Here is a 14,561-nt window from a genome sequence, read left to right as displayed (position 1 = left end):
TTTTTGTGAGTGCATAAAAGAACCTAGCCATTTTCACACTATATCAAGGATCCTAAGAGGGTTTGATGGTAATAAATACAGCATAAATAATCATCTTATTGTATCACGCATGGAGATTTGAATTATTCCTCTTCGTACTGGGGTTTCAACTGATTGCAGAAGATGAGCTAAGATGATCTGGGGCTGTGTAATTTCTTCTTCATCTGGCTCATAGCTCGGTCCATGTGTGTCTTAGATTCAACCCTTTCAGGCAGGTTTTCTCCAAAGAACTTTGCCTCAGATTTCAGAATGATTTTGCCAAATCAAAGGTGATGTCTTATGTTAATGAGAGCAGTAACCTAAAAAGAACATGGCAAAAAAAAAAAAAAAAAAATGCAACCAGACTGTCATTTATTAATACAAATTTATATAGTGGCATATGCTATTGGAGAAATCAGAAATTCATTACACACAAATTGGTATGAGAAATACAAAGATTATTTGAGTCAAGAAATCAGGTTGACAGCACCACAAATGTTTCACTCAGTCTGAGCATGTGTGTCCTATCCAAGAACAATGAACACCTACAGGACACTGAAACTAAATGTCCTAAGACTGTGCAAACACATTCCAACACGACTTCCACACCCAGGCGCGGAGTCTGCAGGCGGCCTCCAGGAGGCCCGGGGATCATAATAGGACAGCGAGGCAGAAAAAAGTCGCAGACTCCTCGCTTTCAACCTTCACAGCAAGTGGGGGAGAGCAAACAGCAACCCCGGAGGGCTTCTTGTTCCTCCTGACCTAATGACACGGTATAGAAGATTAGTAAAACACACACAAGGCATTAGTGAGCAAGTTAGAGAAATTGAAAGGAGGGCTTTGACTGAAATATAATCCTGCAGCGGTCACCAAATTATCGGATTCCTGCTATGAAATAGAAAACATAAACAAAATGAGAAACTGTATCAAAGGAGTAAATCTCAGCTTCACATCTCTTAACACTTCCTATTTAATAAGTGTGCATCCACTGAAGAAGTACGAGCATTCAAAAAAGTATCCGTAGTCGGGGGGAAGAGCAGGAAGGGAGGGAGGTGGGAATAGTCCCAGGCTTTCCTCTCACACAGAGAGCTCACGGTCTCATGGTCCTCCCGGGATGTTGTCCTTGTCGCTCAAGACCACGTACATGGAAGCTGCTGAGAGCACTCGGAGGTCTCGGTCTCCATCTCTTCCTGTGTTAGCTTCACTCTGCGCATGTCTTCACTCTCCCCATGCACGTGTCCTCCTCGGCAGGAGTGGACGGGATGTGCACGAAGAATATCTGAGCAAAGGCAACAGTGCCGCTTTAGTGTAGAAGCGTTCTGGCAAGTGGGAACAGGGATAAAGAACAGGCCAAATCAAAAGTTGCTCTGCAAATGATAGGCTTCCTGTCCTTGCAGAATTAGCATTAACCTTCCAGGTTGTTCTGGAGGAGATTCCACACCAGGCTGATGAGCTCTCCAGCCACGAGACACCAATTCTGGATGCTCCCGAGGCCGACACAGAAGTTCTGCCCCACACCGCCCAAGCTGGTCTCAAGGAGCACGTGCCCAGTCAGGAGTTTTGGGTTCTGGGCTCACCCCATTCCAGCCTCTCCTGAAAACTTCACTCACCCCAGAATGCTAAGTCAGGCTTTCCTCTAAATGTCCTGCTCTGGAGGCTGATTCACAGTTTCAACTTCTGCTAATACGTTCTTCTGATTTTTCTGTTCAGTCGTCCTAAGACCACTGCTAGATTCATGCCTATGTCACGTGGTGCTTCTTCGTTCCAATGAGGTTACTTATAATCCAAGCAGAAGAGGCAGTTTTGTTTTTGTGTTTTCCTATCTGCCCATGCAATCTCGCCACCAAAGTCTCTCACCTCCCCTTCCTGAATTGATTCCTCTACCATCCACCCATGCCTCCATTCACTTGTTTACCTAACAAATATTTCTGGAGTGCTCGTCCTATGCAAGGCACTGCCGAGGAACCAAAGGCACGGCTCACAAGGTCCTCTTCTCAAGAGCTTGGCGTCTGGTAGAGATGCCGAAAACCGTTCATGGCTCACTCTTCCTAGCTTTCCAGAACCAAGGTGTTTGCAGTGTGGGATGTTCTCCCAGAGCCTGGGTCATTCTACGACTAATATGACACAGTATGCTGTTCTGCTGTTTGCTCAGCGGCTGTGCTGTGCCATGCATCAGGAGGAGAACACGTCTCTCACTCCTTGGTTATGAAATTGTGCCTGCATTTCAAAACAACATGACACGCATGCTTGTGTTTTTGCCAGTCAGGCAAAAGACGAAAAAGAAACACAAAAGCAAGCTGTGTGCACACTTCGTACAAAATCCCAAAGCTGCTATTCGAACACCGAATCATTTTAAAGCCATGTGTTTATGGCCTTGTCACGTGCTGATGTGGTAAAAATAAATGCGTGAGCTACCAGAAAAGAACCCCCCACAAAAGAGAAATCCCTGAAAACCTGTCCTGGGATCGGCGCCTTCTTCTGCTGTGAGCGTTGGTACTTTATCTGTTGTGAGTACTAGTTGGTATCTCTTAACTCAGATTTCACTCTGAGCGGGGCTTTCTCCTAATTGGCTTTATTCAAATGAATCACTTACTTTTCTGAAACCCCAGCAAAATACAAAACTCGCAGCTAGCAAGTACGCAGGCTTGTCTGCTATTGGACTGGGCAAAGCCTGGGGTGGCAGGAAAGTGTGGTGGGTTTTGTAAGCATGCATGGCCATGTGGAATAAAAAGGCCAGGTGCACTGATCTTGTTTTGCAGCATTCTCTGTCAGGGAGGATGTCCTGACATGTCCTTGGTGCAGTGTAAACCAATGGGGCACAAGGACATCCCCCTGGGCCTAGGGGGCCGTGCATCACTAATAGGGTCAGGCCCCTCCTCTGTCTGCCCTTCTGTTGGTGGGGGTCTGCTGTGCCAGACTTCTGGCAGGGAGCTGTGCGATTTCTCCCGCAAGTTGTGGGACAGGGCTCTCATCTAGAGCACTTTGAAACCCCCAGGTGGAAAGGCTCTGGAAATGCAAAGGACAGTTAGAGGCCATGGCGGGCAGGCTGTCAAGCAGATACAATGAGCAAATATATAGGCTGTGCTGATTAGCAGGATTTTGAATGGAATCGGAGCATCGGCAATCCAAGTTCTGCTGCCCGGAGGCCCAGGGAAAGCCCAAGTAGAAGAAAGCTGGAGGTGGGGGAGGAAACCAATGTCCCCCCAGCACCCCCCGCCCCCCACCCCAGAGACCTGCCAGTGCACCTTCCCCAGTCTGCTGAGCCCCATGATCTAGCTGGAAAGTCTAAGCCCTGGCCAATACTGGAATACGTGCTTTCTAAGACCAGCCTTAGAGAAGGCGCAGTGTGTACCTGCTGACACTATTCAAGAGATCTCCCGAAAGACCTCTGCTCCGCAACTCTGGGGTCTCAGTGGTTCTTTGTTTAATGAGGTAGCTCAGTTGTGAGTTGATGTGTGTGATGTGTGCCTTCCACCACTCAAAGCTATAGTTTTCCCTTTTTAAACTGCAAGATTATAAAAATACCAGTATTTGACCCCCGTCTTTATAAAAATGATTTTAGAAAAAAATACACACAGGTCTCCTCCGTTAAACTTCCGTTCCATCCTGTAAGTTGTTGTGAACTCTGACTTCCAGATTCAGTTTTTTCACCTTAGCCCCTTTGAAGGCATAAGCCCCCTCGGCGTCACTCAGGACGTTGACGTTCCGCACGGTGCAGTAGTGTCTGTTCAAGTTCTTCTCCACCCTGTCCGGGCTCCTCTTGGACACATCCACCTTGGTGTTCAGAGGGTATTCCTCCAGAATGTCCTCTGTGGGCGGTTTCTTCCTCTGCTTCTGGCATTTCCTGGCGAGGAAACAAGCCACCAAAAGCCCCAGAAGCAGGAGCATGACAGCAGCGAGGGCACTGCCGATAGACGCCCCAGTCTGGGAGAGAGAAGCAGCCACCACGGGCTCTTGCATGTCGAGATTCAGGGACTTCATGTTGGTGCCATTCTTGACTTGGTCCCCTTCATTGTCATAGATGAGCGAATCGTCAAGGGTCAGACGGCCACTGGGGTCCACCAGGTCCCTTCGGTGGCGCCTCAGAGGCGCCGTGAGAGAGCGCTGGACCCGGGGCCCTGAGATGGTGTCAGGACCAATGATGTAGATCACCTGCAGGTACCACTGGTGTCCTGCTTCCACCTGCGGGAGGAGAGAGACAGAGAGACAAAGCACGCATGTCACTGTGGCCCACAGACCACTTCTTCATGAGGGAAATGGAATGACCGCGAGCCTTGATAAATGGTCTCACTGAAAGCATTAGCAGTGGTTGGTGTCTACGAGTCGAGAATTGAACCAAATATTATAGGTTCTATTTTATTTCCAAATTAGGGTCATCTTGGGCCAGCTACTCACATTTTTTTCTGTTTTCCTACCTGTGTATGGAAGAGCCCTACGAATTTATCTTTCATCTTTTCTTTAGCTAAGTAAATACTTAGGATTGTCAGTCTTTATTGATAGCAGTGAAGTATTAATAATCATGTTTATTCCCAGTGACCTTCAATTGTTTGTTATGCTAACTTACTATTATTGATGAACTTCAGCTACAGTCATTCAACAAATATCCACTAAACACCTACTCTGTGCATAATATGCAGATACATGACAAAAATTTCCTAAATCTGAACACTTCCTGGATCATCCCCTGAGCGGTTAAGTCATCAAGTATTTTATTGCCATTTCCTGTGCCCCCACTGAAATCCTCCATGGTTTTGAACTAACTTCTGAGCAATGGCGACAGTTCTGAAATCCAAGGTCATGGATTACTACTTGAAGACAGGAAAAAGTGGAATTTGATTGTGGAAGTTCATGTTTACTACTGGACTTAGAGTATTTTTGCTCATCAAATACTAGTAATTCTTGTTGTTCTAAATTGCTGTACTGTATTTATGACTTTGTTAAGTGTTTTCCACATGCCAGTGAACATCAGCTGGTGTAGCATAGAGCTAAAAAGGCAGGCAATATAAAAGAGTTCAGGAAAATCCAGAGTACCATATGCACCCCTGACTCACACTATGACAAGTGACTATAAGCAAATTAAAGAATTTTATTATTGCTGTGGTCTATTGGGATGGGTGGTGAAAATCTGGGGTGAATGGGGGCGCCTGGGAGGTGCAGTCAGTTAAGCATCTGACTCTTGGTTTCTGCTCAGGTCAGGATCTTAGGGTTGTGAGATTCAGCCCTGCACCTGGCTCCGTGCTCAGCAGGGAGTCTGATTGAAATTCTCTCTGCCCCTCCCCCTGCTCATGTGCGCGCACGCGCGCGCTCTCTCTCTCTCTCAAATAAATAAATAAAATCTTAAAAAAAAATGGGGGTGAATGATAAGCTTAACACTAATAAAAAAGACCCGCCAGCAAGAATGCTATAAAAAGAGACTAATAGCCCACAGATAATGTCATCTTCCTTTTTGTAACTTTTAATGTGGCCTTGGTCCTATGCTTCTACTCTTTTCACCACACTCACCTTATAGAGTGCGTCTACTTTCAGGGTAAATCCATCCACACCTGGCATGCTACTGACCACATGGAAATCAGGCAACTCGGAAGCAAAGTGGGCCTCAAAGGGCACATCATGGAAGTACTTATCAGTTACTTCCGGCTGACTGCGGTCCTAGAATTTCAGAAAAAAAGAAACGAAAGGTTTAGAAAGATAGAACCACTGACCCGGCAGGTAGCAGTCACTGGGAGGAGAAAGGTACTCTCCACTCCTGCCTTGGGTTGGGTCAGGAGAGTACGTGCTGTAAAAGCCCTTTCCTTAAGTCAACCACTGCCTCTGGGCACCCACTGCTCTCTTCAAGGAAGGACACTTGGTGGATTCTGTGATCTCAAAGCTCAAAGAGTGGGGTAGCCTAGACAAATAATTCTCAGGCCATTTGGTCTCAGGACCCCTTACACACTTAAAAATCAAGGACCCCAAAAGTCTTATGTTTACATGATTTATAACTATCAATATTTACTCTATTTAAATTAACACTGAGAAATTAGAAAATACTCATTTTATAATTCATTTTAAAGTGGCAATGAAAAACCCACTGCATGTTAACATATGTAACATTTTTTTAGAGAAAATACCTATATTCACCCCCAGCTCCTCAAAGAGAGCTGGCATTGTTTTACATTTTTGTAAATCTCTGCAAAGAACTAGATTCTCATAACTTTTATATTGCCTCAGTTGCAATATGTTAGTTTGGCTGAAGTATATGAAGAAAATCTGGCCTCACACAGATGTGTAGTTGAAAAAGGGAGAAATGATTTCATACCTTTTTCAGATAATTGTGGATATTCTCTTTGATACTGAATCAAATTCGGTAAGTGGTATTTTTGAAAGATTAATTACAATGTGGAATTTGAAACCATATCAATAAACCTTTTATACCTTCTACACTCATGAGGGAATTAGTGTGGGAAAAAAAAAAAAGCAAGCATCATTATATTATTATGAGAATGGTCTTGACCTTGTGGACTCCCTGAAAGAGAATCGGGGATATGCAGGGTCCATACTCTGAGAAACACTGGTTCATACTCGGGGAAACACTGGCCTCAACTTTCCTTTTCCCGGGACGTTAATAATAGTTGTCTTGTTACCCACTGTAACCATCACATTTGGTAATATGTGCTAGCATTTAGCTGATTAGAGAGAAACAACAAGAGCAATACAGATAGAGAGAATACCGTCAAGAGTGGGGTTCCATCTGCTTGAGGCGGAATTCATAGCTAAGTAAATCAACTTGGGTGTCAGTTGTTTAACACTAACAGTTAGCATACCAGCAGCAGAAATCTGTGTTTCAGGTGTTTGTTTGGCTGAATGCATCCATACTGCGGCCCTTCATTGTAGATTGTCCCCGTGGGATCAAAGAAAGGCACATAGCCATCCTTGCCGGTACAAAGATAGACCTTCTCCAGCTGGAGTTTGTAAGCAGAATTAAGGTTTTGTTCTGGATTCCAAAGTACTCGGCCATAAAGGATTTGACCTGGAAAGATTGAGAGGCATTAATTAGGTCAGACTTTAAGATTAAAGAGAAAGAAATATCAAGGGTAGAAAGGATTTAACACACTCCCTTTGAGTCAAAAGTACCTCTCTATGAAGAGCTCTATGATTCCATGTGCCCTTAAAATACTCATTCATCCATTTACAGTTTCTTTTATTCCATAAACATTAATTAAGCATTTAAGGTATGCCAAGCATGCTGTTGTGCACAGGGGACACAAAGGTGAGTGAGATGCAGCTGAGAGGACAGAAATAAAACCTAACCAATTGCTAAAAATAACATTGCTAACATTTATCGAACTCATACTATTTGGTAGGTACTGTACTAAGTTCTTCCCATGTAAGAATTCACGTAGTGCTCATGATTTTATAGATGAGAAGTTGAGGCACTGAGTGGTTAAGTGACTTGTTGAAAGTCACAAAGCTAGGAGGTAGTGGTGGTGGGATTCAAAGTCAAGGGACTTGGGCTCTTAAACCCACCCTTATCACAACATGATACCATTAGGTACCACAATAGAGGAAGGTACATAACATTACATGAGCGTATAGCTGAGCACAGAGATCTGCCTGGGGAGAGGTATGGAAAGGTTTAAAGAGGAGATAATGTTTGAGCAATACCCTAAAACATGAGTAGGCATTTGAGGTAGGAGACTGGGGAGAGCATTTAGGCAAAAGAAAGTCCACGCACAAAATACTGTATGCTGGAAGGTGAGTCCTGGTGTTGCTACTGTCTCCTTAGTGTCTGTCATGGCACTTTCTTTATGTCTACGTCTACCTTCTTTCCTTATACTATCTTATTTATTCTTCCCAAGAGCCCAAGAGATAGGTTCAATTATTATCCTCATTTTAAATAACGTTAAAGGTTTCCTATCTGTGACATGGGAGGATGAGAAATTGAGCACAAATCTGTCATGCAGAGCATTTGCTATGTGGCACTGAGTAGGTCAGTGTGACTAGAGAGGAGGAAGTTTAGAGGCTCTGGCAGGAGAGACTCCTGGGAAGATAGGTTAAGGGTGCTGGGGAGCCTGGACTTCGGTGTGTAAGAAATGGGGAACACTGGAAGGTTTTAAGCAGGGGTGTAATATCAACACACCGGGGCTTCAGAAACATGGAGCATGGAGGAAAGACTAAAAGACTAGAGTTGCAGAGATCGGGTCGGAGGCTATGCTAATACTATTGAGAGACAGGTATCTAAAATACAGCTGTGAAGCACGGGATGAACTCAAGAAATGTCTGGGAGTCAGATTCTACTGATCTTAATGATAGATGGGAGGTACAGGAGAAGAGGAGGACGATCCTGAGGTTTTTGCCTGGGGCACCTGGAGTATGATGATGCAGTCAATGCGGCAGTGGATGTGGTAGGAGGGAGATAAGTCCTGTTCTAGATACTTCTAGGTGTCTGAAAGACATCCATTTGAAGCAGCTTGGTAGTTCCAGACCCACATGTGGAAATGTAGAAATGAAGTTCGGAGAGATCAGGGTAAAGTCAACTCTTAAGGAATGGCTGTGGAGGAGTAGGAGAATAGGGAGTTCAGAGCAAAGGGATGGGCCAAGCCACAGGGATGACCAGAGGCTGCAGTGGAGTAAGACCAGAAGGAGTCATGCATAGAACCTGGGGATAATAACATGGATATATCAGAGGATGAAGACCCAGGGCAGGAGAGTGAGGAGTGGCCAGAGAAGCAAGACTGTGTCAGGTGAGGCTGGGGCAAAGGAAACCCAACAGGAAATAAGTGTCCAAATCCACAAATTTGGTGTCATTGACAAAAGAGAGTTCTAAGTTGTGCGTGGTGGGACAAACCCAGACTGTGACAGATGGACGGAGGTGAAGGGCCATAGAGACAGTGTGTGCTCACCGCTCACTCTTTGAAGAAGTTTCTCAGAGAAAAGAAAAGGAGAAAACAGACTGAAGTTTGAAGGAGAGTTAGGGCTGAGGGATGCTTTGTTTTTTTCTGTTATGGGCAGGACTTGAGTGTGTTTTTAGGATGAGAGAAAAAGCTCAGATATGAGGAGAAGGTTAAAGTAAGAAAAAGGCAGAAGGGGCCATTGAGAGAACAAAGGCAGATAATTGACTAATTCGTTTATTCAATCAATCAATATTTATTAAGCACCTAGGCATGGTGGTCTGGTGTGCAAATTTGATACCTGATCACAATCTCTACTCTTGTGGAACTCATTGTCTAACGGTAGAAATAGGCAACAAGTAAAGAAATATGTAATATATATTATACAATATTAAAATTGTGAGAAGTACTATAAAAAATGAATAATGTTCTGTGAAAGTGAAAAATATGGAGGCCTATATTCAATTGTCTGGTGTGGTCAAGGAAAGCCTCTTTGAGGCGGTTGACAATTAAGTAGAGACCTGAAGGAGAAGAAAGGGCTATCTTTTTGAAACGTCAAGGAAACCATGTTTGGGGTGAGGAGGGGGCAGAGGAACCATTTCTAGCAGAGAAAGCATGATGGAGAGTACACAGACATTTGGCAACCTTGAGGCTGGTAGGTAGTGAGGGTCATGTTGCAATCTCTCTCTGAGTAACTGAGAGATAAAGCAACTTAGCCAAAGTCACACAGCATGTTAGAATCTGGTTGGAAACCCTAGTCTTCTTACCACTCAGACCAGAGTTTTTCCAGAGTACCACACTGCCAATCATTACAGTACCAAATATGTGATCTTATTTTGATACGACATGAAGGAAGGATATGGGTCTGTTCCTTGGACTAAATCTTGGCTATCCTAGAACCAAACCCAGGGGAATCTTCACTGGAGAGTTGCCCGAAAGCCAATGAGCAGAGATGCTAGTCCAAAGACCTGTCCTAAAGCATCTCAAGTCCAGCCACAGTCTCTTTCTGCAGGTGAAGGAAACAACTTACCTTTTGAGAAGGCCCCTTTGTAATCCATTTCTGCCAGTGACATATCAGATGTATTGGGATCCATTAGGAACACCTTCTCATTATTGCAGAGCTGAAATTCGGTGTTGAGCGAATACACAACTGGTACAGGGCGGTTGGTCTGCTGGAATGCAATGGGGATCAGGAATCTAAATGCAGGAGAAACGAGAGCTCCTTGAGAGCAGGGTCCACTTTGCAAACTTCGGGCTGTCTTCCCTGCCCGCCCTTCTCAGGATTGTGAACTGTGCTTTGTGGCAGGTGCTAAATAATCACTGAATAAAGAGATGTGGGTAGGAGAAATAATCTAATTCATCTGTAGAAGTCTTTTGTACTTTTTGCTTTTCCTAGCCCTTCCATTCTGAAGGTCCCCAAGGTTGCTCTTTGATTGCTGAAGGGCTCATCGCCATAGTACCCTGCCTAGACTTCTCCTTCCCAGATCTGCCTGCTCTGAAACTTTGACTCTTTCAACCTGATCCAAATATAACGTCCCACTCTTCAAGACATTGCCAAACAATACTCTCTTGCCTCACTCCTTACTTCAACCTCCCTGGCCTTCCTTCTTGGTCTTTTGAATCTGCTCTTTTCTTCCCAGCCTCTGGCACATAAGGGCTTCTCCAGCCAGACTGGCCTTCTTTAGGTCTCTTGACATGTTCTCTATTCCATATTTCTACTGCCTTGGGACTCACTATTCAACAAATATTCACTGAGCTTTTATTATGTGATAGACATTGTTCTAGTAATGGGAATTCATCTGTGAACAAAGCAGAAAAACATATGCCCTCAGGGACAATATGTTCCAATAGGGAATCGGTTAATAAATAAGTTCAAAAATGTATAGTACATGAGAAGGAAGCAGGTGATGAAGAGAAATACGAGGCAGAGAAAGGGAATGCTAGGAAGAGGTTCAGCTGGAAATTTTAAATATGGGGGTCACAGAAGGCCTCAGTGAGAGGAAAACTAGGAGGTTGGAGCTACCCTTACCTGAGATGGGAAAACTGTTGGGGGGGACTAGATTTGGTGGAGGAAGAGGAGGGATTCAGCAACAGGCATGTTCAACTTGGGAGGCCTATAAGAGAGCCAGGTGGAGAAGCAGAGCAGTCAATCTGATGCACAAGTCTGGATGTGAGAGGTAAGCCCTGGGCTGAAGGTGTTCTTTTGTATTTAAAACCTTGGGAATGAATGATGAGTGAGACCACCACATGAAAACAGAGACAGAAGAGACAGTGCTGGCACGGCACTTAGGGTGCTCCAAAGGCAATGGAAAAGAGGAGGAACCAGCAGAGCAAACAGTGAGGGAAAGCCAGTGGGCAGAAGAAAAGCCGACAGAGCATGACACTGCAGCTGAGTGAACAAAATGTTTCAAGGAGGAGACTGAACTGTTAACTGTTGTAAAGCCATCGCAAAAATAAAGATGAGACTCAACCCCTGATTCTAGTAAGACACAGTCATTGGTGACCTTGACAAGATCAAGCTGGGTGAAGGGATGAGAGCAGAAGCCTCACTGAAGTGGGCTCAAGAGATAATGGAAGATGCTAAACTGGAAATTGCGAGTCTAGGCAACTCTTGAGGGACAACTTGAAGTACAAGGAAGGGGAAAATGGGTGTGGAGGGAAAAATGGAGTCAAGAAAGGACTTTTTTTTTTAAAGATGGGAGAAGTTACATGTTTTTAATGCTGATTGAAGTGATTCACAGAGAGAGGAGAATGGCTTATAAGATGCTCTTTATAAAGCTGGATGAGAGGATTTGGGTTTCAGTGCACACGTGGGGCGGCTGGCTTGGAATAGGAGCTAGGACTGTTCCTTCATATGGTACGTGCAAATGCAGGGAGTGGGTAGATATGATGGTAGGAGCTTGGGTGGGTTCTCTTCTGATTTCTTCTGTTTCCTCCATGAAATAGGACACAAGATAATCAGCTGAGGGTGAGGACGGGGGAGATACAGCAATTTGAGTGGGAAGGAATAAAATAGTTGAGAAGAGTGAGAGAGTGAAGCCAGTGGTTAGGGAACTGTTTTTATTTTGTGCTGGGAATCTCTGAGGGTTGACTTGAGATTAGTGATAATGAATTTGAAGTTTCCTGACTTTGACCTTGCTGGGCATTCTGCAGGAACACTCCTCTGTCTGCCTTTCTTTGCCTAGTTAACTCTTACTTATCCTCCAGATCTCAACTCAAACACCACAGTGTCTAGGCAGTTCACCCTCTTTCTCTTCCCTTCCAGCCTAGGTCAAATCCCTTATCATTTGTTCTCTCTCTCTCTAAATTTAATTAATTAATTAATTTGAGAGAGAGAAGGAGAAAGAGTAAGGGAAGGGGCAGAGGGGTAGAGAGAGTCTTAAGCAGACATGGGGCTTGATCTCACAACCCTGAGATCATGACCTGAGCTGAAATCAAGAATCAGATGCTTAACCGACTGAGCCACCCAGGCGCCCCTTATCATTTGTTCTCATTACACTGTGCACTTTTCATTCACAGTACTTACCATGATTTGATATTTTATTTAAATAAAGTGACTTTAAATGTAAATCGAGTCAAAGTCTGCTTCACCCATTACAGGTTCCATAGAATCACAGCCCATATCTACTTGCTCACTATTATATCTTCATTGCTGGCCAAGCTTCTGACACATACATTTGTTAAAGAATAATGCATGAGTGATAATTTCAATGCTTTATACTTGCAACAGAGTCCTTCTGACCATTCCTTACTTTTAACTGAAAGTGCTCCAGTGGGTAGATTTGAGAGGATTGGGGTATAGGAAGAACTTGGAGCATAGGAGCAACCCACACAAGCTAGGGCTGACCCTGCTTCGACAACTCTGATATAACCATTAGTTGCACCAAGAGCTCATTTAGCGGACTCAGCAAAACAGGTTTTTCTTGTTGATCCTGGTATTACCAGATTCCATGTAGTATCTGACACCTAAGATACTCAATGAATATTTACTGATTAAATAGACCAAACAATGGACTAGAGATGACGATGATGATTTATAAGGTTGGAAGGTCTGACAGACCTCACAAAAACAGGCATTATAGGAGACACAATTCTTTTGAATTAAGTCTGAATTCCCTGAGTCAGTCTTGACTATTTTTTGTGTTGCAGTTCTATCGCATCCCTAGGGAGCCATATAGACGATCAAAAGCAGGGTTAGGCCCTACGGAAAGTCACCCTGGGTATAACAGGGACCCCACAAGTAACGATCTCCCTGATGTAAGGCAAAGACTTCCAACTCCAAAGCCTCAGTAAACTGACTCAACAACAGTCTTCCCTCTGTGGCCTCCCAGACCCACACAGCACCAGGGGTAGAGATGTGTTGGTGTCTTTTTGCTCCTTTTTGCCATTTTCGAATGGCAAAAGACTTAAAAAAAAAAAAAAAAGAAAAAAAGAGAGGTCTGGCACCTACCCTGGAGAAACTCTTCTTACATATGTACGCTCAGAGACACATATAGTATTCTTCATAACAGAATGTGGAATTATATGCCACGCAGAATGGTCAAATAAATTGTGGAATACTCCCACAATGAACACCTTAAGGCAGTGAGGCACAAAGCACAGCTACATGAATCAACACAAATGTTGATACACTTATGAATCAAGAAGTGATTCAGTGAGCAAGAAAGAAAAGTTGCAGAGCGAATTTGTGCAGTATGACATCTTTATATCGCTCAAAAACATGCAAAACCATGCAGAAGTAAATATGAGGTAAACCATAAACCAAAACAAGGGATGATAAGTACAAATATCAGTCTAGTGGTTACACAGGTGGAGAGGTGGGAAAGACAGTGAAACCGGAGGGGTACTCAGGGTACTGGTACTGGGAATGTTCTAGTTCTTTTTTTTTCTTTGACTCCGACTTTCACTGGTTATAAAATGGAAATAATGGTGCCAATTTTGTGGGGGAACACTATAGTGAGAAGTGTTAAGAGCTTAGTACAGAGTCTCCCACAGCGTCTGCACTCCATATGTGATCATTAATATCCTCAGTAGTTATTATTACTCATTTTATCATCAGTAAGCCCAAGAGATACTCACTCATGCAGTTGCAATTCCTATCAGATAATGTTCTATTACTCAAGGTTTTATATAGGCATTATATATGGTCTTCTATGTAATATAATATTCATAATTAAAAAAATTGAATACGTGAATACAAATCTCCCAGCATATCTCACCTGATGATTTGCCCTCTGTTCCTCCTTATTGCAGCCAACTACCATTTTCCTGGTCACTTTCCCTCCCTCACTTAGCTGACTACCGTGCTCCTACCATCGATCTTGGTGATTTCAACGTCCACATGGATGAATCATCTAATACCCTTCAGCTCTCAGTTCCTTGATATCTTTACCTCCAAAGAGCTTGTTGTCCACCCCACTCATGCTTCACAGTCCTACTATGTGTCACCTCCCCAAATCTCATTTCCCAGCACCTTCCTTTCTAACTACCACCCCCTGACTTTGAGCTCACCCCTTCTGTTACTTGCGCTCATTAATTCTCTAATCACACGGGACCTCCCTGACCACTTTGACCAGGAACTGGAACACCAACACACTCATGGTGGGAAGGTACACACATTGTTCCATATAACAAACACTTCAGAAAACAGTTTGGCAGTTTCTTAAAAGTTAA

General features: G+C 43.9%; 1 protein-coding gene across 3 annotated transcripts in view; it reads right to left on the bottom strand.

Moving 5' to 3' along the window:
- Positions 1-373: 373 nt before the first annotated feature.
- FRAS1 (Fraser extracellular matrix complex subunit 1) overlaps positions 374-14,561 on the bottom strand; it is a 404,600-nt gene continuing 390,412 nt past the window's right edge. For all 3 annotated transcript variants that reach the window (XM_036104730.2, XM_078068823.1, XM_078068824.1), the window contains 4 exons: positions 9,919-10,085; positions 6,822-7,027; positions 5,521-5,667; positions 374-4,200 (listed from right to left, as the gene is read on the bottom strand). In XM_036104730.2, coding sequence (XP_035960623.2) covers positions 3,607-4,200; positions 5,521-5,667; positions 6,822-7,027; positions 9,919-10,085 — 1,114 coding nt within the window. In that variant the 3' untranslated portion in view covers positions 374-3,606. The remainder of the gene's footprint in view (positions 4,201-5,520; positions 5,668-6,821; positions 7,028-9,918; positions 10,086-14,561) is intronic.

This window comes from Halichoerus grypus, chromosome 3 (assembly GCF_964656455.1).
Source record: "Halichoerus grypus chromosome 3, mHalGry1.hap1.1, whole genome shotgun sequence".
Lineage (NCBI taxonomy): Eukaryota > Metazoa > Chordata > Mammalia > Carnivora > Phocidae > Halichoerus > Halichoerus grypus.
The sequence above is the reverse complement of the archived record's forward strand: the minus strand, read 5'-3'. Positions and strand labels throughout refer to the sequence as shown.